This window comes from Eretmochelys imbricata, chromosome 8 (assembly GCF_965152235.1).
Source record: "Eretmochelys imbricata isolate rEreImb1 chromosome 8, rEreImb1.hap1, whole genome shotgun sequence".
NCBI lineage: Eukaryota > Metazoa > Chordata > Testudines > Cheloniidae > Eretmochelys > Eretmochelys imbricata.
In genome coordinates, this window is record NC_135579.1 from 79878322 (window position 1) to 79906134 (window position 27813).

At 41.7% G+C, this 27813-nt stretch overlaps 1 protein-coding gene across 2 annotated transcripts; it reads right to left on the reverse strand.

Moving 5' to 3' along the window:
- Positions 1-2177: 2177 nt before the first annotated feature.
- Positions 2178-26923, reverse strand: SAMD13 (sterile alpha motif domain containing 13). Of its 2 annotated transcripts, none has more exons than XM_077824576.1 (4): positions 26896-26923; positions 21830-21914; positions 11457-11568; positions 2178-2953 (listed from the first exon to the last, which is right to left on the reverse strand). In XM_077824576.1, exons 1-4 carry the CDS (start codon positions 26903-26905, stop codon positions 2810-2812), a joined length of 351 nt encoding a protein of 116 aa, XP_077680702.1. In that variant the 5' UTR covers positions 26906-26923; the 3' UTR covers positions 2178-2809. The 2 variants fall into 2 exon arrangements, with proteins under 2 accessions (XP_077680702.1, XP_077680703.1); XM_077824577.1 differs by lacking the exon at positions 26896-26923 and adding an exon at positions 23315-23415.
- Positions 26924-27813: the final 890 nt, after the last annotated feature.

The following is a 27813-nucleotide window of genomic DNA, read 5'->3' on the forward strand; positions in this document are numbered from 1 at the left end:
ACCACAGGTTGAGAACCATGGAACTAGATGGACTGCTGTTCTGATCCAGCATGCCAGTTCCTATATTCCAACCTATATATACTCAAATGTCTCATTGAGTTTGGGTGCATCGTCCATGGCAGGATTGGGCCCCCAGTGTATACTACTGAAGACAGTGTAGTTTCACACCACGCAAGCCTATCACCACAGAATTAATTAAGATATCTTGTTATCCTAACAACTTAATGTGTCATCCTTTCCCTCCTTCCTTCCCCCCCTACAGTTTCTACCAAACTGATTCATTTGTGCCTGTAAACTCCTCAGGGCAGGGGCTATGTCTCCTTATCTGTTTGTACCAAGCCTTTCCAAATGGGACCCTGATCCTGATTGGGGTCTCTATGTGCTACCAGAATACAAATCATAATAATAATCAGAATATACATTGTGAGGCACAAACAGGAGTAAGTACTTCTCTGCTTCCATACCCCAGTCTCTGCAGTGAATACAGGATGAGGGATAGAAAGTGATCTGTTAGTTTAGAAGCTTGGTTCATACAATACATTCTCACAGAGTCTCAAGATCCAAATATAAATGTAATACAGTCAGGGGTTGCAAGCCATGCAGTTATGCACATCATCATATGAGCTTAGTCAACAGCTCAGATATAACTAAATATGCAGGGCCTGATTTCCCTTTCATTTTTATTGGTGTAAATCAGGAGTAACTCCCCAGGAGTCAAAGCAGTGACCATTCCACACCCCTTCCTGGCCTTACCAGTGGTCTAGGTCTGGGGCACCATCCTTGCTGAATTATGAACATCTGTTTCCTGCTGATTTTCACTGAATTCTATCCCTTCTCTCCTGCGCCCCAGCCTTCCTCCAACTTGGCTGACAGGTATCTCCTTCCTCCTCCGCTCCCTCTCACCTTCTTCCCAGCCATGCAATGTCTTCCTCACAATCTCCTCCCACCACATCACTCCTACTTGTTTCCCACCACACTGCCATTAGCGTCTTCTCCTTGCTCTACCCCCTCTACTGCACCTCGTATGTGCTGTATCTCACACTGTGTGCGTGTTTAGGGAGTGTCCTAGATTTTATGAGATGCTCCGAGAACTCTTTGTAGCTGTCTCATGGTTTTGGAAGGCATTTAGAATGGTCATGGGAGCTCAAGGTGAAATTCACCCATCTGCAGAAGGCCAGCATGAAGTATTTGCACTGCATTAACTGGGTTTAAGAGAAGTTAAGTGGAACAAAGGACCTTTGCGAGAACTTTGAAATTGACCTCTCTACACCGTTAATCAATAGATAATCATGTCAGTGAGAGGAAAGAGAATCAGATCCATTAATACATAGGCAAGTGATTTTAAAAACCTGTGGTACATATGCATCATCTTTCCCCCTTAATCTCAGTTCACTTTCCTTTCCTCTTAAAGACAATCCCAATGTGGAAAAGCAAAAGATCCTAAGCGTCCCTCGTGTATTGAGCTCCACTTTTCATAAATCCTCACTGAGAGCATCAAAACAGAAGGAAATAGTTACCTATGTAAGTATTTTATCCTCAGACAGTAAGAAAGAATATCTCTGTGTCTGATTACTTAGATGTCAATGGAGCTTCATGCCAGTTTACACCAGCTGCACATCTGATCCAAAAGTATGGATGGACAGATAAGAAAGCATTAAATGTTAAATAAATACAACAACACTGAACAGTAAGAAGTTTCCTGACCCCTCCACTGTTGGCTGGATTGAGAAAAAGAAATAGGATCCCTCCTATACCACAACTAAGAAAACATAGTGAGAATAATAGCTTTCAAATAAACGGAATCAAAACATAAGCAATGCTTTATTGGGGTAGCCAGTAGCCAATTAAATTGGGAACTAGTACAAACAGATTGCATGAGACTCTCTTTTAACAGAGATCTATGGTAACAAGACAACCTCTTTCACATTTTTGGAAACAAATATTTAAACCATAAATCAAGTAAAACATCAAAATTATTCATTGCAACACCATTAAATAGAATATTTTTTTTAAAAAAAACTGCAAAAATCTACTCTATACAATGTTCTTCAAAATTTGTAAGAAATTTTTATAAATTAAAATAATAAAATGAACTTTTGTTTTTGTTTTACAAAGCAACACATGCTGTTTAAAAACAAGTATACATTACTTAGAACTGTGAATAAAACTGGGTGAAAACAAGCTGAAAATATGACCACCACCAAAATACACAACCAAGCTTCACCTCTTAGGAAGGCCTTCTGCTATAAAAGGTGCTATGTTAATTGTACGTACAGCTTTAAACATTGCAATATACCACAAATAAACCTTAATAAGGTCAAAAATACGACCCTTTGCAGAAAGGGGTGAGTTGGCAAATCCCAATCCAGTCACACAAGTTACAAGGAGCAGTAACTTCAGTAGATATTTGACATAAATCAGAATCTACTTCTGCTTCCTCTCCCCAAATATATGTAAACTTTTAATAGTACTTTAAGTAATTCTTGAAGATTAACCTCTTGTTTGGCTTAGAAACGAAGAACTCCCTTTCTTCACTTTTTGTTCAGAATCTGATTTAATCATTTCAATGTATTCTGTTTAGGGAGCTGCAAGAGAAAATCATTATGTACCATGTGAAAATCCACACCATCCCTCTCAGTTCAGTCATAGTACAGTATATTGCCAAATCTATCCAATGGGATATATATCATTTCCATTTGGTTTAAATTCTTAAGACATATATTCTCTCTTTACAAAGTTCCATCATATGAAACCAAATTGTTTATTTATTGTTATTCGAGGCACAACAGGACCCCAATTAGACCATTCGCTATAAAGAATTGTTCTTTAGATGTTGTGTCTGTAGAGGTTTTACGTGATATTCATAGATTTTCAGAGCTGGCCCCAGTTTTAACGCAAGTCCAGTCAATACATCATTTCTTGTCATCAGTAGCAATGATTTGCCGTCAATTTCCTAGAAAAAGAATTAATGCATAATTAAGGGTAACGTACACATCTAAAAGATTACAAAACTATTCTCAACAGACAGGAGTATACTAAAAAGGATCATTCATGAAGAACAGGAATACTATGCTCTATTTTTTCATAAACTGTAAACATCTGTAAACAAATGATGACATCTGCCAATGGGCTGATTTTCAAAAGTGCTCACCCCCTGCAGCAGCTATTGACTTCAGCACCTCTAGAAATCACGCTATTTATTCAGGTGTCTATCTAGAAGCATCCGCATTTGAAATTTTTCCCAGTTATTTGTTTCAAATTCACAGATGCAGGAAAATGTTTTAATTATTAGGTACAGCAGGAAGGGTGGTCTTGTGGCTAACACAGTGACCTGCGGTGCAGAAGATCTGAATTCAAGTCTCAGCTCTGCCATAGATTGTTTTGTGTGATCTTTGGCAAGTCACTTGATCTTCTCTGCCTTTTAAAAGACGGTAATAATATTTCCTTTCTCCCTTGATTTGTCTGCCCTGTCTATTTAGAGTGTATGTCACTCTGGTGTTTTTGAAAATCCCACCCCAAAACCTGAGGCCACTTTTAAAAATGTGCCTTTAAGTGACTTCTCTAAGGTCAGAGCCAGGAATGGAATCCACATCCCTTGAGTCTCCGTCCTGTGCTTTCATCACAAGACCACCCCTCCCCTCACAGTACTGCAGTCAGGGCTTAATTTGTGCCAGGGCTTGCCAGGGCTGAGCCTTGGAACCTCTTGGCTTGGCAGTTCATAGGCCCAGCACCTCTGGGCTTGCTGCATCAGTTATGCATATAAATAAATTGCTTGAGCCCTAGCACCTCTTTCATTACAATTAAGCACTGACTGCAATGGTACTGTGTGGCACATCCACAGAATGCAAACTACAGCTATAAGGCTCTATACATGCATCAAAGAAGCATAATGAGCAATATTTTTCTCGCATCACATGGTGTAGCTGGAGTGCTTTCTGAGGTCAGCAAGTCCCAGAGAAGTTTATAGCTTTACACAGTTTGCCTACACTGTTTTATGTTCTTTTTTCCACAAAAACAACAGCATTTACTGATTTAGAATGTGTTAGGAAATAACTTAGACCCAGTTCACTCCCTCTAATCATTGCTATTTGCCTATAATATACATAGCTAGTTATCAAAATGTACTAAGCTGCCAGCATTTAGGTGAAGCAAGAAAACAATCCAGAAATGCAATGTTGTTTTGCATTTACATCTTCCAGTGCTACATTTTTCCTTACTAATTGAAATGAACAAAGTTTGTCCTGAGAATGTTAACTTCAGAGCAAATTAACCATTGGGTTCACAATTCAAACAAAAAGGAAAAACATAAGATTCATGCTAGTGGAAGTATTGATTGGCCTGAACTCTGATCATTCTTCACTTTGGATAACTATTATTAAATGCAAAGTGCACAGAGAATTCACAACAATTTTATAGACAAAATATATGCATTAATGATAGCCCGAGAATTAACCGACAAGTCTATGGCACCCACACATAACTTTGGAAGAACTGTTTATAAATATTTTCAATTAGGACGCAGCAAACCAAAAATAGATTTTGGTTGAAACTTCCCCAGCACCCTCACTACTCTGGTTAATCCCTCAAATGAAGTTCATCATAATTTAATATTTCTGACAAATGTGTGTTTTCAACAACTCATTATCCAAGTACAGTAGCTGCCTCTTACCAATTGTTGAGAATTTTAATGGTCAATAATGGTTTCTACTCTTTCTTCTCCATTCATCACAATCCTCTTTGTAGTGATTTTGATGCCATTAACTATTTTGCTGGCCGTTATGACTGATTTGAAGTTGCCTTTGCCACTGTTGTTCAGTGATGTGATGGAGGATGAAGAGCAGCCCCCAACTCGCTGGGAACCAAATGAAGTAAATCCAGTCCCTGAAATAGGAGACACTCCAGCAATAGAGACAGAGTATCCTTCACCACTTCTGCTTCGTCTTCCATGGAGTCCTCGCTGAATGCCAGAAATTCCATCAAGTAAATCATCCCAGAGTTTCACTGTAAAGGAGTCCATTCCTCTCAACACATCTGTGTGTGGGCTACTGAATGGGAATTCAGAATCAAAGTGACTCCCACCCCTGCCTTTCTCTCTAACTCTACCTTTTTCTCCACCTTCACCTCTACCTCTTCTGTCTTTTCCACTTATACCTTCTTCACTAGACATGTCATAGACATCCCGTTTTTTGGCATCAGATAAAACCTCATATGCCTGAGAGACTTCTATGAATTTCCTCTCTGCTGCCTCTCTGTTCTCTGGGTTTTTATCAGGGTGCACCTTCAATGCCAGTTTTCGGTATGCCTTTTTAATGTCATCTGCAGAGGCATTTCTTTGAATACCTAGAATGTCATAATAATTCACCATCTTGTCAAGATGTTCTTAGCAGCAAAATTCAGCCTCTGTCCTCAGCAACCATTGGCAATCCAGTGAAATTCCTCTTGGCACTCTCTCTGTCCTTCAAGTTTAATATGGTTGAGTAATATCACAAATTTTTAAAAGGAAAACATGTTTATATTAAAATGATTTACAAAATGTCTCTCTGTGCTCCTCCATGTTTTTGTTAAGGTATCTTCATTAGAGAGAGACATGGAAAACTAGCTATTTTCCAACCAACAGTCTGCTTTCAAGATAGCTATGAAGAGGCCTTTGTTGGAGGGGGGATTGTGACATCAGAGATAAATCAGCTAATAACCATGCTGAGGACTTTAGTTCATTTGCATACTGCAATCTCATTGCTTAAGGTGCTGTGACAGTGGTTATGAAGGGCCAAATTTAGCATTATTGAAATATAATCCTCTGGCTACATGACAGCCATAAATATTATTATTGTTTTTGGTAGCTGGCACTGAAAGTTTTGCTTTATCTGTTAAATATACAAAGTCATAACACATGGCAAAGGGTTACATGCATCAAGTCACCCATGCACACCAGCTGCATTGTCAGGACAGGCATCCTAGCAAAGCTCTTCGAATTCCGCCTTGCGATGTGTTTCAGTCTATTTTAGTGTCTTGCTCTTTGAGCCAATTGTTCAGAATGTTTATGGCTCATATTTTCTGTCTTGGTATTTTGCATCTTCCTACTTCTCTAATTCCCCTCTATCCCCAACTCCCTCTTAGTTACAATAACCCGTTCCCTGCTAATTTGCTATTTTCACTGTTTTATAGTCATTTCTTCCACTGAAATCGACTTACATCCACTGAAATCAGAGAGATATTAAGATTTAATAATACCAGCAGAAGTATAATCACCTTATAATCAACCACTTACACTAGCATTCACAATATACAGTTTTTTAAAAATGTCTTTTTCCTCATCTGAGAAAGACAAGGGGGGGTGAGGTAATATCTTTTATTGGACCAACTTCTGTTGGTGGAAGGGACAGGCGTTTGAGCTTCGCAGAGCTCTTCCTCAGATCTTTTTCCTCATCTGTAAGACATGTTCAGGTTTTAAAGCAGCTTGGAGCCATTTATACATTATATATTATTATACATCTCATTACAAAAAAGTGTGGACTCAGTTACAATTATGCAAAAGGTGGGATTTGAGAACAAAGAAAGCAATCATATTTTCCAACAATTCCCTAATATGTATGTTGTAGCTAACCACTATACAAAAGAATGGCCCATGTGTTCCCTCTACTTAATGGAAGCAGTTCAGTGGAGAACCATTTTCTATGGCAAAGGTAAGGCAAGGGGTTATGTGGGACACTTCCCTCCACACACACAGTCACTTTCCCCCTTCAAATGTGTGTGGCTCGGGATGAAGGGAGAGAAATGCATTATATGCATGCCTAGCGTGACCAGATAGCAAGTGTGAAAAATCGGAACTGGCGGTGGTGGGTAATAGGTGCCTATATAAGACAAAGCCCCAAATTTCGGGACTATCCCTATAAAATAGGGACATCTGGTCACCCTATGCATGCCTGCCCATTCCTGCCCTCAGGCGAGTACATAAGTAAGGGTGGAAAGTCCTGAAATAGCATTAACTCCTGGTGCAATCTCACAGAGGATAGCCAGGGGGCAGAAGCCAATGCCAGCAGAGTTAGTGATCCCTCTGTGTTGCCATAGCTGGGTTCCTGATGATAAAGATCTGAGGAGCCTTAGAGATCCAACAATTAATAGAAACACACACAGATAAATGGAGCCTTATGAACTAGCAGCTTTCCTCCCAAAAGCACCACAGCGGTCCTACCTTCATCATAACAAAAATAGCACTTAGCACTTCTATGCTGCTTTCCATCAGGTGATCTCAGAAGCTCTGCAGATATTAGTGAGAGTTGGCCTCACAAGAGTGCAGGAAAGTTGGCAATTATTACTGCTGCATTATTGACAAGGCAACTAAGGCACAGAAAGAGTAAGATTCTTGACTGAACTCACCCAGGCACGACTGTCAGAGGAAGAAAAGCCAGAGCCCCTGACTTCTCAGACTGTCTCTTTCTTAATTGTAAAACCAACCTTCCTGGGGTGGTGGAAAGGCGTCCCAGGTGATGTTCTTGATGGTGTTAGAGAAGTAATAGACTCAGTCAAATCTGTTGTCTGTCTGATTACTCATCTTTAAATGTAAAATATGCTGAACAGTTAGCTGCAGCTGTAGAAAGAGGCTCCTTGAGCCCTTCCAGAGAATTACCCAAAACAAGGCTTTTTTTCCCCACAAGAATGAGACTAAATTTAGCCACCGGCTGCACTCATAAATCATAATCAGTTGGGATTTTATTTCTCAGGCTTTAAGGTCAGCTAGATTAACTCAGTAGCAAGAAGCTAATTTTATTCCTTTTTGAATGCCACTTTTTTTTTTTTTTGGAAAGCCTGCATTTCATTTTAGCACTGGATGGCTCTATGCCAAATAAAGAAGGCTAGAACAGAATTTTGATAGGCTTCTTGTCTGTGAGAGGAAGAGTTTAGAGCTGCAACGTTTGAAATGCTTTATGGAGGTGATGGATGGATGGATGGGGTGAGAGACAGAAGTTTAGAGCCACCTCCATTAAATGACCAAAGTCTTTTAGTGAAAAGGTTTCAGGTACATCAGAATGTAACAGGTAAAGAGGCAGCCTACAGGTCCTGAAATCTGTTAAACCTTTGCTAAAACATGCATGTTATAAATATATCTTTTAAGCCAAATTAAAAAGGGGGTTGCTGAATTGTATGATTTTTTTAAAATATGGTTTATATATATATATATGTTACATTTACATATGTTACACTTATTAAAAGATTCCAGATCTCTATCCTCCCCTTCAAAATTGTTCTTATCAGCTGCAAAAAGCATTGATTTTGCAAAAATGTAAACCAAGCAAAGAAAAGAGGCAGAAACAGAATGTCGAGAAGAGATTATTACTATGCAGTTTTTACAGTTGTAATTTCTATCTGGCCAATATTTTGTAATTTATCAGATCCTGAACTAAATGAAATAAGCAGCTTTTAAGAAAAACATCTCCTCGAAGGATGCAGAGAATAAAAATAAAACTGTTTCCAAGTAGATACGTTCCCATATCTTCATTATGGAGAGAAGATTTTCACAGAAGACATTGTTATTTATTTGTTCTTTTGTTAAAAGACATTTTGGCCCAGATGTTCAAACTTGGGTGCTCTAGGATCTCATCTCCAGAAGTACTAAGCACCCACAGATGTCATTCACCCTGAGTTATGGCTGCTCAGCATTCTGGAAAATCAGGGCAATTATCTAGGTGCCTAAATATGAATTTCGGTGCCTAACTTTGAGCACCCAAGTTGGAACATTTGGGTCTCAGTGATCAGGAATGGTTCCAGACTAACAGACCTGGAGATGTATGTTCTCTTGGTACAAAAGAGGCAGGCACATCACAGGCAGTTCTAGTGCAAACTTCCCTTCGCTACCCCAGTGTTGCTCCTCAGCTGTGTGCAACTAGCCCAGTTTCAATGGCCCATTCAGTCTAACTTCACAGCTGACAGACTGCCAGCAAGTGTGTCAGCCAATTCCAGTAATGATGATGATGGTTATGTGGATGCTTGTCCACTCGATACAAGACAGACTAAACTCATTCCACATGGACCAATGACTTTCGGTCATTGTTGTGACTTTTGTTGGTACTGAACCATGAAACAGTAATCTGTAGGAGAAAGGATCCATATTGCATTACCGGCTTACTGAGTGATCAGTCCCTTGCTATCTTTTTCATTGATTCTTCCTCAATGATCCTTCCCTGTCACATCAAGACAGCTACTGTGGAACCTTTCATCCAAGGGGGAAGTGTCACCTTTGGTTTCACTGCTTCTACTCAGATGGCAGAAATGCTGTAGGAGTAGGCTGTTCCACCAATCACCTTGTTTCCCCTGAGATAAAAAGCATACCAGTGTCTTGTGCCTCCTCTCCAGCAGCCCAACAAGTGAAGAACCAACATCTTTCTCAAGGCAATTACAGGCCGGTAAGCCTGACTTCAGTACCAGGTAAACTGGTTGAAACTATAGTAAAGTACAGAATTGTCAGACACCTACATGAACATAATTTGTTGGGGAAGAGTCAACATGGTTTTTGAAAAGGGAAATCACGCCTCACCAATCTGCTAGAATTCTTTGAGGGGGTCAACGAGCATGTGGACAAGGGGGATCCAGTGGATATAGTGCACTTAAATGTTCAGAAAGCCTTTGACAAGATCCCTCACCAAAGGCTCTTAAGCAAAGTAAGCTATCATGGGATAAGAGGGAAGATCCTCTCATGGATCAGTAACTGGCTAAAAGGTAGGAAACAAAGGATAGGAATAAATGGTCACTTTTCAGAATGGAGAGAGGTAAATAGTGGTGTCCTCCATGGGTTGGTACTGGGTCCAGTACTACTCAACATGTTCATAAATGATCTGGACAAAGGGATAAAGAGTGAGGTGAAGATACAAAACTACTCAAGATAGTTCAGTCCAAAGCAGACTGTGAAGAGCTACAAAGGGATCTCACAAAACTGGATGACTGGGCAACAAAATGGCAGATGAAATTCAATGTTGATAAATGCAAAATAATGCACATTGGAAAACAATCTCAACTATACTTATAAAATGATGGGGTCTAAATTAGCTGTTACCACTCAAGAAAGAGATCTTGGAATAATTGTGGATAGTTCTCTGAAAACAACCAATCAATGTGCAGAGGCAGTCAAAAAAGCAAACAGAATGCTGGGAATCATTAAGAAAGAGATAAATAACAAACAACACAGAAAATCTCATATTGCCTCTATGTAAATCCATTGTCTGCCAACATCTTGAAATTGCGTGCAGATGTGGTCTCCCCGTCTGAAAAAAGATACATTGGAATTGAAAAAGTTTCAGAAAAGGGCAATGAAAATTATTAGGGGTATGGAACAGCTTCCGTATGAGGAGAGATTAACAAGATTGGAACTTTTCAGTTTAGAAAAGAGATGACTAATGGTTGATATGATAGAGGTCTATAAAATCATGACTGATGTGCAGAAAGTAAATAAGGAAGTATTTACTTCTTCTAATAACATAAGAACTAGGGGGTCACCAAATGAAATTAAATAGGCAGCAGGTTTAAAACAAATAAAAGGAAGTTATTTCTTCACACAACGCACAGTCAACCTGCTGAACTCCTTGCCACAGGATGTTGTGAAGGCCAAGACTATAACAGGGTTCAAAAAGGAACTAGATAAATTCACGGAGGATAGGTCCATCACTGGCTATTAACCAGAATGGGCAGGGATGGTGTCCCTAGCCGCTGTTTGCCAGAAACTGGGAATGGGTGACAGGGGATGGATCACGTGATGATTACCTGTTCTGTTCCCTCTGGAGCACTTGGCATTGGCCACTGTGGAAGACAGAAGAGTGGGCTAGATGGACCTTTGGTCTGACCCAATATGGCCATTCTTACGTTCATGTAGCAGAGCAATGTGCTGTTGCTATGCAAGAAAGCCACTGCTTTCCCCCTACTTTCAGTTCCTCTGTTTTCTGATTACTTGTAACCTTTCCTCAAGGAAACCTTTCCTCAAACCAAGACAGCAAGACTCCCAGGCCAAAAAGCAGCATGCAACTGAACTTGTGGACATAAGTTTGATAGCATCTTTGATAGCACCTTCCCTCAGAGGAATTCAGCATTTTATAAACATTAACAAAATTATCCTCCCCACAACCTTAGGAGGTAGGGAAGTACTATTCCCATTTTACATATGGTGAAGCTTAGGCACAGAGCGTTTAAGCAACTTTCCTGAGATCACACAGAAAGGGCTGTGGCCAAGCCAGGAATAGATCTCAGATTCTTCAGCTCCCAGTCTAATGCTTTGATCACAAGAGCAGCCTTCCTCCAGCTACAGTGCATGTCCTGTAAAATGAGGATATTGTTTAAAGATAATAAAAAGTTGTCACCCAGAATGTTCCCTTTCTGGGAGATTTACCATGCACTAACTTTTGTACAACCAGCCCGTATAATGAAAATGTGAGGGGTCAAAGGGCAGTGACAGTCAATCCAAACCGATTTACCTGTTCTTGAAAAGCATTGGCTTGTTCTTCAAATCCTGCTGTTCTGAAGTAATTTACGACATCAGTGACAGCCCAGTCAGCAGGGTCAGGAGGTCTCCCATTCTCTACTGAACTACAAAATGCAAATTTACACAGGTAATCACTATGTGTGCGCTTATTATATGCTGCTTCTGTGTATGCAGCCCACTTACTTTCCACCAGAGGGAGACATCCTCCAGGACCCTCTTAAAGAAATGACAGTCACTCACATTCTTCCCCACTTCAAAGACCCAGTGTCAAGGACACCAGAGAAAGGCTGGATACCTCTCCCTTGAGAATACATTATTGCTAGTCCTCAAATTGGCCAGAAGGGGTCAGTAGAGACTCCTCCTCATGTAGGGGCTGAACATGCTGCCTTCACAGCTCTCCCCAGCCTCCTACTGGCCTTGGAGCACAAGACCTACCAAGTTTGGGGTTGAACACCAGTCTCCCAAGACTTTGTTTGCTATTTGTTTTCTCCTACCAAACTCTGTTCAGGCGATTTCAGTATTTTGCCTTTGATTTTCCCCCATCTCTTTCTACACAAACTCTCTTATGAATCAGGGATGCATCTGCACCATTAAGCACTCTACATGCTCCCATTATCCAAGTCTTTCAACATTGCCTTTAAGACTTAAATCTATGGATTTTCTAATCAGCTAAGAATCCTAGAAAACATCTGTTAAACACAGTCAGAATTGATTCCTTTCTGTGGCTGACCTCAGCCAATTGCTTTCAGCAGCATCAGAAACAACAAATCATTCAGAATGTTACCCATTAGTTATTAATTCAGAGTGATTCCAGACAGCATTGCTTAACCTTAACCTACCTTCTTATCTCAGATAACCTTTTTGGCTCTGCAAGTTGTTAGTAAAACCTGCACATAACTAGCTTGACTCTGGCTTTCATCCAGTAATTTAAGGAGATGAACAGCAAGCAGTCACTCACAGGAAACACCTGCTTTTATAAAATGCTTCTACAGCTACAGCTTTCAATGTACAAAAGAAGTTCAGCAACAGATATTCTCCATTTTAACTGTGCCATCCCTGTCAATAGCTCAGTTGTAGCATCAATAAGGAAATAACAAGAACTAATTTATGTATATTTTTCTGAAATCAGGCGAAACACTTCCACGGTCTCAAATGATTTAAAGGGACTCCCAAGAGGGAAACAGAGCTACAGTCAAAGGTCTTTATAATACATATTTTGAATATGAATATAAATAATTAGAAGCCAAAATTCAGCCTTTACATACGTAGCCCAAGATTTCATTGTAACCATTGGGATTTGCATGCATGTGTCCCAGGGCAGAAATCTGGCCCAGAGACTTACTGCTCTAGCTTCCTTTAGTTTGGACACGAAAGACAAGGACATTTACAGTATCTTTCATCTCTGGGCAGTCTTTAACCCTGGAGTCTAATCCCAGGTGCACAGCACATATATGTATATCTGTTTATTTATAATTCACTCGTCACTATGGAATGCAAAGGCTCTCAAAGTTTATGTGAACATACAAGTACTCAACAAGACTGTACGATCTATTGGAGTGGATTTAGACATTTAAAAAATTAATTCTCTTGCTTCACTTTTCCTTCTCTCGTCTCTTCCTGCATCTGTCTATACTGAGCTATGCTTGGATTGCTAATAGGGAAAGCAATGCCAAGGTGGTGAATCTTGCATCTGACATCAACACTCATGAGGTTCAAGATCACTGTGATGGAAGGGAGCTCCTGCTGCCGAAAAGGTCTAGTCCCTGCCCTGATGAGTCCTACTCTTATAATAGCAAAGGCCAAGTCCATTTTGGGCCTTGACAGTCAGGATTCAAGTTGTAGATTGTGGCCAGTATTGGACAGAGTCAAAACAGCATGCTGAGCTGAGCTGAGCTGGGTAATGTGCTCAGGAGATTGATTTTGGCCTGTTCTTTCAAAGGTTCCTCTTCCCACTATCACCACTTCCATCTTGCCCGGGCTTAGTCAAGCAGCAACGCTAGACCACTGTGTGTTTCAGAGTGGCAGGAAGATCAATTTCACTGAAAGAGGCGGCGATCATCTCTGTCAGCACAGGGTCCACGGTCTCCTAACTGCTTTTCACCAGCCACAAAGAACAGGAGCATAATTGTGGATGGTGGCTCAAACCTCACTGAGCACTTTGGGGGTCTCCCAGTTGTGTGACTGGCTGTTGCTTCTCCTCGGAATCCTGGGGTCTATATTTGTATGTGACAACAGAATTCTGGAACTTTGGAGTTGCATGGTAACATTGCTTGTACATTAGCATTTTAGCCCCTTTAAAACATTTTCTGTCATTCATTAAATATAATACAAAATCATTCCACAGCAATGACCCCAAAACCACAGTAAGTTAAGGGCCAGGCTGAGAGCCCTTCACAAACAGACCCACTGATTTCAATGGGGCTACTTGTGGACTAAGAGACTATTCACTGCAAGCAAAGGATTTGCTAACCAGGATCAGTACTGCAGAATACTTGTAGTACTTCTGTTAAATACACAATTCATTTTAGTTTAAGATTTTTCTTGTTGCTCAAATTGTGATGCTTAAATCCTGAAATATACTATAAAAATCTATGTCCACTCAACATTCACAAAGCCACTGTAATTTGTAGGAGTGGAGTTTATAAGTATTACACAAATCTCTGCATTTTCCCCAAGGTGCAGAATATTCCTCTCACATCACATTTACAATCTGTGTCATCATTCCACTTAAAATAAAAATTGAGCATTAAAAAAGTATAGTGAATTTTAAAAGTGCTTAATTTTCCATATTCTTTCTATATAGCAAACGAAAGATTTAATGTGGAAAAATGCCTATTAAAATTTTGTTTACTAACGAATACGTTTTAATTTCAAGCTTATTGTACTTCAAGGCATGTTTTAAAACATCTTTATTTTTAGGTTTTAGTTCTCCATGCTATTGCTCTTACAGTACAGGAAATATTTATGCATAATGGTCCAGACTCATATCAGGTATAAATACTTCAATGGAGCTACACTGGTGATTAACTTGTCCTAATAAATGCATGCTCCTGCCTCACAAGTAACAGCCTCTTGCGGGACCTCAAGTGAGAGGTGGTTTCAAAAATTACGGAACTTAAAGCTTGGGAGGAGTGTGGCGGAATCCAGTTGAGTCTGGCTGGATTTGTAACCTTTTCTCTTGGCTCCCAGACTGTGGATTGAACAGCTTCCTCATTGCCTTATTATTGTGCAAAGCTCAATTCTTTAGACAAGGAAAGAGAATGTCTGAGAATCATAACTTAAGCCATAAATACGTGTTTATGTCCGGCACACAGAGTGCCTTAAAAGCTTAAAGGGGCTGGCGTTTTATGATCTGACAGGTTGAACTGCCAGGTACCAGATGCACTGATTACGAATAAAGTTGTGGCCTGCTTGCTTTTCACCACTGTCTGTGTGTTGTGCCTTTATTGCCATCATGTGGTGGAAGCAGAAAGTTCTGGAAAGATACAGCAGTATCTTGAAAAAACAGCTTTTACTAAAGCTATTTATAACCTCCTTAACATTGTGCCAAATGCTTATTTTGTACATCAGCGCACGCACGCTGTATACATTCACTTAGAAACCACAGCTCCTGTTCAATTGAATTACATTACCCACCAGCTTTAAATAGCCACCTTCAGTTAGTAGCTGAGCCTCTATCATTTGAGCCAAAAGGGAAAATACATTAAATATAAGCTGTCCTTGTTTTGATTACTTTCCCCCTGCAACACCCATGGTAAAGGTGAAGCTGCTAATTGAGGGTGGTTTCCGAATGGACATACAGGTATGATCCATGTATAGTTACTGCATAAGTGTATATTGCTGTGCTGTAACCAATGCTTAAAGTAGATCTCAATAGGAGGGGAAGCTCACCAGTTTTGATAGCTGTCATCAAAGGACTTGATGTTACGTGGTAATAAGGTGTTGCATCATCATCTTGTAGCGATGAGATGCAGCACGGGGGGAGAGATTAGGAACCATTTATCTACCTGGCTTTATATCATGCCCATCACTGTGCAGTCTATTTCCTTTGGAGGAAATGAGAAGGAATGTGTCTGAAAGCAGTTTATGTCCCCAAGCAGCAGGCTTGCAGCCAACCAAGCCGAAGTATGTTTCTGTGTGTGTACATGCATGCACGCAGCTTGTTGTTCCCACCCAGTGTCACTATTTAGATTTGACCAGGGTGAAGAACCTGCACCGATGTCAAAAGGAATAAAAATAGCAGGTCGTGGAGGTTTTTAGACAGGAAAGTTGGAAATACATTATTTCAGACAAGACATTGCACCAAATGCATGCATCATCTCCATCTGTCATCATCTCTGGATAGGAGGAGAAGCCAGCAGGGGAACAGAACTCTCTCTGGAACAAGTGGATAGGTGCCTCCCAGCTGGGACACTTCTCCCATCAGGCTGCTGTGCCTCGCACTGGCAGGAAACCTGGAAGCCCCAGGCAGGTACCTGGCCCGCCTACTACCCTTCTTCTAATCCCCTGCCTAAACAGTTCTCACCTCCTCAACAAAGGAGGAGCTCCCCCCATGCTATCTCCTTTGTTAATCCCTGGTTGTAAGGATGGAAGGTGCTGTGTAACTTTAGATGCTTACTCTCAGAATTTGTACAAATACAAATTCATGAAAGCTCTATATGAATAGCAAACAAAGAAGAAAAGAAAAGTGCAATGAACTGCAAAGATTAAGGCCCAGAATTTTAAAGGTAGGTAGGCATTGCTGTGCTCAGCAGTGCAACACCTAAATGATTTAGGAGCCTGAATTTCATATTCAAAAGGGATTTATGAACATCTACTGTCAATGGGATTTATGCTCCTGAGGAGTTTCAGAATAACAGCCATGTTAGTCTGTATTCGCAAAAAGAAAAGGAGTACTTGTGGCACCTTAGAGACTAACCAATTTATTTGAGCATGAGCTTTCGCGTCCGATGAAGTGAGCTGTAGCTCACGAAAGCTCATGCTCAAATAAATTGGTTAGTCTCTAAGGTGCCACAAGTACTCCTTTTCTTTTTGCTCCTGAGGAGGCAGATTCACTTAGGGTGACCAGATAGCAAGTAAGAAAAATAGGGATGGGGGGTAATTGGCACCTATATAAGAAAAATCCCCAAATATCAGGACTGTCCCTATAAAATCAGGACATCTGGTCACCCTAGATTCACTACAGATTGGAGAACAGCCTGGCCAGTGGCAGCATCTACCCTAGGAGCATGCACAACAGCACAGTGCTGGGAAAAGGCGCATACAGGTGACCAGGTGGTGCCTTGCAAATGTCTGCGATGGATAAGTTCTTAAGTAGGGCTATAGAAGTGGATTGTGCCCTAGTGGAATGAACAGTGACTGTAGGTGGCGATGCATTCCCAAAGCTTTGTAACATGCTAAAATGCATCCTGAAATCCATTTAGATAGTGTTTGGGTGGAAATTGAACATCCCGTCACTCTCTCTGAGAAGGCGACAATCTGGGAGAAGCTCTGAAGAGGTTACTCCTATCATGATGCACGGAGCATTGTTGTTATAGTAATGTTATAGGTTGTAATTTCATGTATATAGTTATGAGGCTGAAAATGTGTCCTCATGGCTTAAAACAAGCCCAGGCAAAACTCTCCAGGAACAGAGGGGCAGTTCATACCTCCTCAGGGCATGTATGGGACAAACCCAGCCCAGCCTCACAGGAACAAAGGACACCGGCCTAGGCAGCATCAAAGGATCTGTTGGACTCTCGAGTGAGTCACCCCCGCTTCCCTTGGTCAGTTTGGGATTACGATGAGGTAATGCTCATCTGACCCTGAAGGGTGGGAGGCAAAGCCAAGAGGGAAGAAAGAACATGATAAAAGAGAGGGACGTTTGCCATGCTCTTCCTCTCTCTTCCACCTCCAGCTACAGGCATCACCACCACGCGACTGAAGCAATGTTCCTGGGAACATGTGGTACGGATTTCACCTTGACCAAGTCTAGTTTGTTAAGTTTAGCACTAGAAAGCACTTTATCTTTATTTCTGTTGTAACCATTTTTGACTTTAATGCCTGGAACTTGTAGTCACTTTTTGTAGTTAAATAAACTTGCTTCATTCTTTAAACAAAAACTAATCCAGTGTTGTGTTTAAACTGAATTGTGCAGGTAACTCTCCATTTAAAGTAACAAACTGTTGGATACTGATGCCGTTACAAGGGCAACAGACCTAAAATATCTGAACTGTCCAGGAGAGGGCTGGACAGTGCAGAACACACATTTTGGGTGAAAATTCAGGACTGAATTCAATTGGCCTGTCAGATAAATTGCTCCGATGTCTACGTAATGGGCGATGCACCAGGCTCTGTGCACAGAGACTTGGATCTTTCTCCTCCTTGGCAATTTACGTGGTAAATAGACAGTTCTGTAGACTGTCATTACTTTGACTCAGAGAATTTTTGATCTTGGGTAGGCAGTGCTAGCAAGCATATCAAACTGTTCTGAGTTTGAGGATGCTGATGGAGCAAGACTCCTGGGGTCAAGATTTGCCTTGAGCTGAAAGTGGGTACCCTCACCTAACACGGAGGCAAGTAGTGATGAACTTTGTGGGAGATCAGAGCAAGAATGGAACTCCCACATAAAGCTTGTAGGGGTCTCTCAACAAGTTGTGAGAGTTGAGGACTCTATTAGGAACAGACAGCTTGTGCTTGTTGGGACAGTAGACAGATTTGAGCCAGGCTTGAAGACACCAAAAGTCCAGTCTTGCATTGAGTGTCATAAGCTGCCATCTGTCCCAAAAGTTTAAGGGCTTGCTGTGGTTTGGGGTCTCTGATGTAGTGTAGCAATGAGACTGACTTTGAGGGGAACCTGTCTGGGGGGCAGGTATGCTCTGGCAGCTGTAGTCTAGCTTGGCTCCAATACAGTCTATGTGTGGAGAGGTATTAAGGTAGACTTTTCTGAATAGAGATGAAGGGCCAGAGAGTGGAAGAAGGGTAGGCCCTTGTTGGTTGCTGACTATACCTAAAGGAAGGAGCAACCCTTGAAGAGTGAGTCATCCATATAGAGGAGGATGACGATTCTCATTTGTCGAAGATGCACTGTGATGACGAAGAGGATTTTTGTGAAGACTCTCTTGTTGGATGAAAGGCCAAAGGAAAGAACCCAGTGCTGGCAATGGTTGTTGACCACAACAAACCATAAGACTCATCAGTGAGCTGGATTACTAGCCATATGGAAATATGCATCTTGGAAGTTGAGGGCGACAAACAATCCCTTTGGATCTAGTGAAGGTACAATTGCTGAGGAATATCTCTTGCAACTGAGAAGGTGAGGGGTTTGAGCTCTTTATCGTGAACGGTCCATCTAGACCAGTACTATTTATTTTGTTAGCAGTGTTGACCACTAGAGAGTTTTGGGGAGATGGGAGAAAAAGATACTCTGAATGCTTGGCTGGTACTTAGTAGTTTTTGTTAGCCCTCTTGCAGGTAGGCAGGATGGTCACTAGAGTTTGTTATATTGTACAGGCTGGTAACAGTAGAGCATCATTGCTAGGCAAGACAATTTTTCCTTGAGGGGAGGGAAGCAAATCAGGGGGTGCTGAGGTTCCTATATCTCCTCCAAGGGGATCTGCAGGGCCTCTGATATTCTCTTCATTATCTCTTGGAAGGTCTTGAAGTCATCTGCATAGGATGATGGAGGGGGCATAACAGCCCTATCTGTTGAGGAGAGGACTTCACTGATGGAGATACCTCCTCCTCCTCTGACCTTAACTCCTGTGCCCCAGGAGGGTCTGGCTGGGGAAGAGGGTCCCCGGGTACCAGTGGCTGTTGTTCCTGGTGAGTCCCATTGCATGACAGCAGTCTATATAGCTGATCACTATAAGGGGCCTGCCACGGCGTGCGCTACTCACCACTTGAGGCGCCTCCTCCTGGTTGCTCTGGGAATTAGCTCTTTCCAGGTCCAAGGCCCCCTTCTGCTGCTCACTGCACACCCTGCTGCCGCTCTCGCTCCCAGGTGTTACTCAAGGTGCTCTGCCTTCATGGCTTGGCCCGCCGGTCTGGTCACTATAGTCCTCCTGTTCCAGGGTATCAAAGTTTTTCCTTACAGTCTCAAGCAGTCTTCTCATTCCCAATGGTGCCACTACCCTAGCGGCTGGTAGGGGAACCCAGGCCTGCCCTCTATTCCAGGTTCCAGCTCAGGGACCCTCTGATCAGCCGCCAAGGCCTGCACCATCCTGAACCTTGCTGTCTTTTCCCTGAGCCTTTCTTACTCCTCCTGGCTCCCCCGTCTGGGTTTGCCATCCAAACCCCTTCCTCCCAGGGATTAACTGCAGACTAAATTCTATAGCTCCAAACATGCCTCCCTTCCCAACCGGAGTAACTGCAGACTACTTCCTGCAACCCCTTTCTGCTACCAGCTCCCTGGCTTCATAGAAGCCCTGCCTGCTCCTGTATAGGTGAGCTTACCATAATTAAGGCTTTCCTTTCAGCCTAACTATTCCCCCAGCTTGCAGCCTAATAGGGTTAATTGGCCCCCTGGCCTACATTAACCCCTTCAGGACGAGTATGGGGAACATGCCCCATCACAGAGCCCCAGGGTTCACAAGCTCACTATGGTGAGGTCCTCACAAGGTTGACGGGACAACTGGTTCCTGGGATCTCCTGGGATATACCTAGGGGAGAGGGAAGCTGGAATGGGAAGATGGTGGAGTCTTGAATGGAAGTGTCTGTGTCTGAGAAGGTATCATCCCTGCCTCCAGTGGAGGAGCTAAGGGAGTCATTACCAAAGGCTGCATCGGTACTGGAAGCCTAGGTGATGCCCGCTGTCTCATTGTATCTGTGGCTGAGTCTTTGTTTAGTAGTGTGGCAACACCGGGGGACATGTCGGCTCTGGGGGGTAGGTTGGTACCAGCAGGACATTCCTCTCAGTAGCCCTCAGCAAGAGAGATTCAGGATCTTCAATGACTTGGAGATCCTTGTTAGAGAGGAATCTGATCGGTACCAGTGATCCTGGGCATTGTTCCTCAAAATGAAGTATGTTGAATGACACCAGAGATGATATAGATGGCCAGTCTGTACACTCTTTAGGACCTGAGGAAAACAGTACCAGAACAGGGGCCAAGAGGAATCTGTGTTTGGAGGACTCCAATCCAGGTACCCACGATGGTGCTGCACAAGGATGCTGGAAGTCTTTTCAGTGGTACCAGCATGTTGATACTGGAAGGGGTGGAAGCCTTGGCAGTACCCATACTGGGATGCAGGGTTTCCTTGCTCTCTGGCCTTTGGGGTGACTTTGCCTTTCTTTCAGGTTTCCTGTTAGGAGAATGGTAGTTTTCATTTTTAGAAGGCTTTGAAGCCTCTGAAGCTGCCCATTGGTCTATGTTTATCAGAGCCAGAACCAAAGAAGCTAGAGCACCCTTAGAGGCTGAGGCTGATGTACTGAGGGGGGTGTTCAAAGCCCGAAGAGCCCTCCATAAGAAGTAGTTTCAATCTGTCCCCCTTTAGCTTCCTGGATCTGCTCTTGAAGCTGAAGCAGACCTTACCCTTTGATGGGATGTAAGATGCACCGAGGCAGCTGGAATGCCCATCGCTGAGGGGGAAATACCTGTGGCAGGTCTGGCAGGGTTTGTAGCCTGGGGTTTCGGGTATAACCTATGTAGGAAAAAAGGCCACAAACCAGCAGAGGTCAAGGGTGGTGGAGGCCCTGATCGCAAACAAAAGAAGTGTGGAATGACCCCACCCCCACCCCAGAAAGCACAATTCTGTGCTAGAAATTAAAATAAGAAAACAGCAAAGTAAATAAAGAAAAAACAAGCAAGCCGGATTAAGGCTAGCAAGTGAACACTGATATTCCGACTGAAGCCGCAAGGGGCTGAGAAGGAACTGGAGCAGTGACAGCTCAGTCCCACCCTATATACCTCTGGGCCAGAGCATCAGGATGGGTAGGGCACAGGTGCAGATCCATGGGCACTGCTGATGAAAAATTTCCAATCGAAAGTGCACGGGCACACACGCACCTGGAGTGGAGTACCCATAGGGACAATTACTCAAAGAAGAACAAAGCATTTCCCCCCACAGACCATTATGAACTTGACATGATCAGGTACACAGTGCATATTTGCTTTATGTTTGTTTTCACATGCAGAGTGCAGAAAGGAATTCCATTACAGTCTTGGTTGAAAAGAACCCAGCAGGATGCCCCCTTTAACCAATGTAAGGTCTGAGACCTCTGTTTCCCAGCTGGAAAGCAATAAAGACAACGGCAAATGGGGAAAGCTTGCAAACCCATAAATACACCGGTTCCCTCCACCCCCAGCCATGAAAAGTAATGGAGGAATTAAAACTAAAACCAAAATTTCTTTGTTGTCTACATATAACATACCCCAGGAACTCACTTACTTTTTGACATCCAGAGCGCCATTCTCCTTGTTTTCCATGTCAACAGACAGCATGGAGAGGGTTGAGGTTTCTTTAAGTTCAGCAACTAATCAATAAGGAGGGGGAGGGAAGAGAGGTGTTTAATAATCAGTAAATACAAAAGAGAAATATAATGTAACAGAAATGAGTGTTCTCTTGCACAAGACCACCTTCCCTTTGGAGAGAAAAAGTGCAGTCAGGGCCCTGCTTTCCTCAGAAGCTGGACAAAGCTGATATCTTATAAACTAGGAAAAGCTGATGAGCAAACTCCAGAGGTGCTCTCTGCTCTACAGACAAGGACTGAACATTCGATTTGACCCTTTTCCAAAATAAGTGCTTTTTAATACTTATTTATAGGGTTTTCTATGCCCCCCTCCCATTACTCTAGCATCTCACCTATGTGTATAGAATTTATTCTCACAGCATCCCTGTGAGAAAGGAAGCATCGGTGCCCCACTCTACAGGTAGGGAACTTTGGTACAACGAGCTGGGTGATTTACCCAAGGTTACCCAGGAGGTTTGTGGCAGAACCAGGAATTAAATCCATGTCTGCTGAAGCCTACTTCTGTGCCTTACCCACACAACTATCCTTCCTGAGCTAGTGAAGCGTCTTCAGTAGCTGTAGTGAGTGCAGAGGAGAGAAGTGGGGACTCAAGGTTAGAGTGAAATTGAAGAAAATCCAATTTGTTCTCCCTTCTTCCCCACCCTGTGCGGGGATATTTTCGCAGTACATATTTTTGCACCATTATCATGTTCATGGGAGAAGTGCAGGGGTGACCCAAGACTTTTCCCCCCAGCAACTCACTCCTGTTTCACAGAGCACTGGGTAACTAACTAAATATTCAAGATGTTCTTGTTGTGGCATTAATGGATGCCTATGACATGTCACAGAGAAGAAGAAAAGAATGGGAAATCATTAAATCCATGTAAAGTTTACAAAAATCTAGGATATAAATTAACGTTTAAAAACACCTTTTGAAAAACCATTACTATATTTAATATATAATTAACAGGATGCAGAACACCAAATACAACTATTACAAACTCATCAAAAAGGTGTTTCTTTCTGTACTGTAGATCAGATCATTTAATACAATTCCCCCCAATCACGTCTCACTCCATCTAAGGAGATTACTGCAAAATGACAAGTGCAACAATTATACTATTCGCAAAATGTTCTCCCGGATACCGTGAAACAAGATTAAAAGAAACAAGCTTAAAAGAAGAAATAAAGCTGCAGGTGTGTGGTATTTTCATTTACAGCACACACAGACAAAAACTTGCAGTTTTTAATTACTGAGATGATCTGTTGAGAGTTGCTTTCTTTTTTTGCAATATACAAGGAAAGATTTTGGAAACTGAGTTACACACATTCACCATTTTATAAGCATCTCAGAAATCATTCACTAGGCAACGTTACACCACATTGTCATTTTTCTAGGAAAAAAGTAAAAAAGAAAAACCTACCTACAAGCAACTAAAACAAATCATTTTTACAAGCTTATCAAGAACAGCAAAAGAACCCCCAAGGATTTCTTTCATAAAGTAGGCTGGCAAAGGAATTCAATAAGGAGGTACAATTTGACACAGTGAAATAAGATCAGGCTGGCTCAGAGCCAGCATGACGTTAGGAACCACATACAAGCTGCACCAACTGCCTTCTGTTTCATGGCTGACTTTTTAAAGACACAGTGTTCTGCCAGCTCACTTTAGCTAAATACCTTCAGCATAATTATTTAATGCTATAAATCACACGTCTCCTGCCGCAGAATCCACTTAACAACTGCCTTGTAAAAGAGCCACAACTCTTTTGAAATTAATGAGTCTTTCCCCCTGCCCTCTTTTATCAAACAACTGCTTCCTCACAACTGCTTACACTGTTAAATATTCATAAGCAGTTTCCAACTAATTTAACCTGAGTGAAAATAAAGAGAGAGCACATTTCAGATGTTGCAGGAACAAATATGCTGCTGAGGGTCTAACAATATTTGCCCTTGGAAAGAATCTCAGAGGGTCCAGTTTAAGCAATTTCTTTTTCAGGAAAGAGTTCCTGCAAAGAGAGCAGAAAATCTTCCCAAATCATTATATGGGGGAGTAATACATTTAACATTCAGTGTAAGATTCATGATTTGCTTCTTGGGACCTCGACACTGTAAACCTTTCCCACCCACCCCTACTACCAAACGCAATGTATTTAGTAACAGTAAATTCTGTTAGGAGCAACTTTGCTCAAACTGTAAAGTAGCTGATCCAAGGAAACTTTTATGGAAAGTGGAAACAATTAGGGCTGGGAAGGTTAGTCACTGAATTCATAAATGAGTTCACTTAATAACACAAGGGACAGAATACTCCAGCCTTAAGCACACACCCAGAAATCGTAAGTGCCACCTAATTTCCTTTGAAATCTGTGCACTTCTGGTTCAGCATGAAAAACAAAGAAGTTTGAATGGAAGGGCACAGACTGTCAGAAGGGTACCACAATTGTGCTGCTGAAGGGATCAGACAAAGGCAAGAAATGAAAGAAGAAACTGAGGGGGATAAATTCATTCAGTTGATTCGTACCTTATTTCACAAGTTGGTTCACTGATATCAATGAGACTACTTGTAGAGTAAAATACTTCTCACTGTGACTACAAGTGGCTGAGTCTGGCCCAATGAGAAGCAAAACCAGGCAATTTTCCATGGCCATCAGCATGTTCTATCTATGCTACAATCATCTTATTTTAATTTCTCCCCCTAAACTTTTCAAGCAGGACATACAGTGACAGAGATTGTTTAGGTGGCTCTGCTAACCACTGCTTACACCACTGCAAATCTAAACTAACTTTCCTGGTTTTAGGAGTCTTTCAGTTGTGAAGAAATGTTTGCTTTTATGTAGATTAAATGACTGGCAGTGCATGAGGGGAAAAAACCCCAACTATGTACTGTTTGGCCGCATTAACATATTGCGGAATTCCCTCGCACTGCTTCTCAGCTATGACCCAAAGGGGTTTAAACACAATTTGAGCATGAGTTCACCTTTGACAGTCTGGGCTAGCACAGATCCAGGCATCTATTTGATACAGATTTTCTCCTATGCCAAACCTCTTAAAATTATATCCATTCAATTCAAATCCTGCCAGGGTCAGGAATGACAGAAGGAAATCATTACTATTTGATGGCTGCTTAGAAACTTACAAAGTAAGACGGAGGCCTCTCGCTGATTTCCAACGGACAGCCCATGACTTCATGAAACAACTACCGCAGCTAACACCGACAGGTGTCCCTGCTGGCAGTCTCAAAAAAAAGAGGCCGAGACTGACTATGAAGTACCTCTGCTCAATTCACACTCCAAAGATGGTCCCTCCAGAGCAGTCCTGATGCACTCTGGCTGTGTAGTAAGGGGGAAATTTTGCACTACTGTTATCTGTGCCATAAATAGTATGTGAATGGCGTACTTTGGTCTCCACGCTATTAATCTGACATCTTCATGAACACTCCAGTCATTGAAAACATGGTATTAGTGGTTTTGGCCAAAGTATTGTATGCAAGAGTTAAAGTTCATTTCCCTGGCAATTTCACTTTGCCTGCATTATGCAATGACAGGTAAATAAACAAAGCACACACAAACCATTCAAACAGTACAATTTTGTGTTAAGACACTGCAAGCAGTGATGGTACATGCTTTTTTGGTGTTTTAGAATTTATTTAGAATAAATATATATATACAGATAAATCAAATGGAATAACAGACACTTATGGGGCAGTGTTACACAGCAAAAGAACCCACCGCCATTTCACATCTCACTTAATGTACTGGAAAATGTGGCATAAATACGTGTTTGTTAGTTTAGCTACACAAAGCAATTCTCTTTGTTTCTCAAAAAGTGAGAAAGTTCTAAATGAGGACACTTTGAATTTGCTGTTTTGGGTGGTTTCTAACTTTGGTAACAAAACTGACATTTGAGGATACAAACATCAGGCAGCTATTCCCTCACAACCTCTCATTCCTTCCATCATGCTGTTCAATTAATCCTTAGAGTATTTAAAATAAAGTTCACACTGCACATGTGTTCTGCCTAAAAGTCCTTTAAAAGCAGAGATATGAATCCAATACATTAATGGCCTATGGAAGAGTTCGATGCTGAGCCCTAATCCCCAGGTTCTGTTGTTTTTAATCAGTTATGAGGTAACTTAATTCAATTAACAAGGAGATACCGTTGGAGAAATATTGCAGGAGAGGGTGCGGGCAGGCAGGGGACGGATATGGAGTCTTGTTGGACTGTTTGGCTTCTGTTACTGGTGAAAGGTATTTTCCAGGCCACACTGGGAATGAAGTGAAACTAGGCAGTTCTCCGTTCCATGCCATGGAGTCAGTCCGAGGTGGCCCTAAGTTTATGTTATCTGCACAAGATCAAACATTCAGAAATCTGTGCAGACATACATTTATTAATATCCAAATGTCGGCTTTCTACTGACAAGCTTTCCATGTTCCTGGAAGCGTTTGCAGTACAAGAAAACCAAATACCTCACACACATGCATGGCAGCAAAGTGCAGCAATCCTTTAGTGGAAGAGAGAGAGATGCTGGAATTTAGATCTGGGAGAGCAAGATAGAGCCAGATGTCTTTTCTTTTGCAATGACATGGGGGAGAAAATATCCGCAAATTTGTTCAAAGGGAAAATCAAGTGAAACAAAAAATCAAATCACTTTCACTTTGGAACTTCAGTTTTCTGCTGGACTAACTAGGCAAACTTCTCTTGAAAGAATGAAACAATTAGTGTTAAGCCATGTGGAATGTAAACTCTTAAGAGTGTGATAATCCCCTCTTTTATTCTTCTTTTTAAAAATGATGCATGATCCTTTTTGAGCTCATCTTCAATCCAGCAGCAAGTCCTGGCTCTCCACACAGGACTGTTGAAAGTTGCTCTAAATATACTTTAGGGCAAAGCATGCATTTTTAAGGAAGCTGCTGAGGGGAGGAATATAGCAGTAACTGAATCAGAAGAAGGAAACTGAATATTAAAAAAATCCCATTCCCTCTGAAGTGCCCAGCAGACCTCACTTACCTTTCTTCATAGCCAGCAAAAGGCTGCCTTCCTCCAACACAGCTGCACCCACATGCAGAGTTCCAAATAGAAGATGCTCTGGCCAATCACAGACAATCTGTCAGGTAGTGTGGCATTCTGGGAGCTGTAGTCCATAACTCCAGAGCAAGAGTAGCCTTCTAGATTTTACTGTTACTATGAGATCTCAATAAAAATATGTAGACCTACATCTGAGACTCACTAGTTGGGAAGGAGACTTCCTCCATGCTGCATTAATTTTTAAAGCATTGATTAAAGGGGCAGGGAACCTGATTTACTCTTTGCTTGTAAACAACCTAGTAAATTAGAACTGTATAAGTTACTTTTACTATGACTATTTAAAATACACTTTGATCATGGAATAAATGATGATAAAACAGACTGGGACTCCAGGAATGGAGGATTTTGCTCTGTGTTCGTCAACTGGATATTTAAAATCTTCTTATTGGTTTTCCTTATACGTCCTTGCAGTTAGACAGGAGAGACACCCCACAAATTAGGAGTTTAACAAAAGAAGAGCAAAAATGCTCAGAGATTTTATCCAAACTTAAAAAGAAGGCAAAAATCCCAAATTCCCCTTCTTAATAAGAATCTTCCACAACCCTATAGAAGATGAAAAATATCTGACGGTGAAGAAATCATCTGGCAGTTTTGTTGTTGTTAAAATTAATTCTTGCCAGGACGTAGATGGCCATTTGAAAGTGGCACAGATTTAGGCCAATCCATTGCCAGTCTACCTGCATAATATCCATAATTATCTCTTAGATCATTAATAGCAAAAAAAAAAAAAAGTGAGAATTCACACAACCTGCTTTCTCATCCCCCTCCAAACTCTCTGTTCTCCGGCTCTAAATATTCATTAACTTGCCAAGAAGGGGCTGCATTTCCCCCTCAACTTCC

Excerpts from the sequence above, each read along its gene's own strand:
- SAMD13 (XM_077824576.1), bottom strand. Across the intron at positions 11,569-21,829 it reads GGCGCTCTGGATGTCAAAAA|TTCAGTAGAGAATGGGAGAC; the intron begins GTAAGTGAGTTC and ends TGCATTTTGTAG. Across the intron at positions 2,954-11,456 it reads CCAATGCTTTTCAAGAACAG|GAAATTGACGGCAAATCATT; the intron begins GTAAATCGGTTT and ends TTCTTTTTCTAG.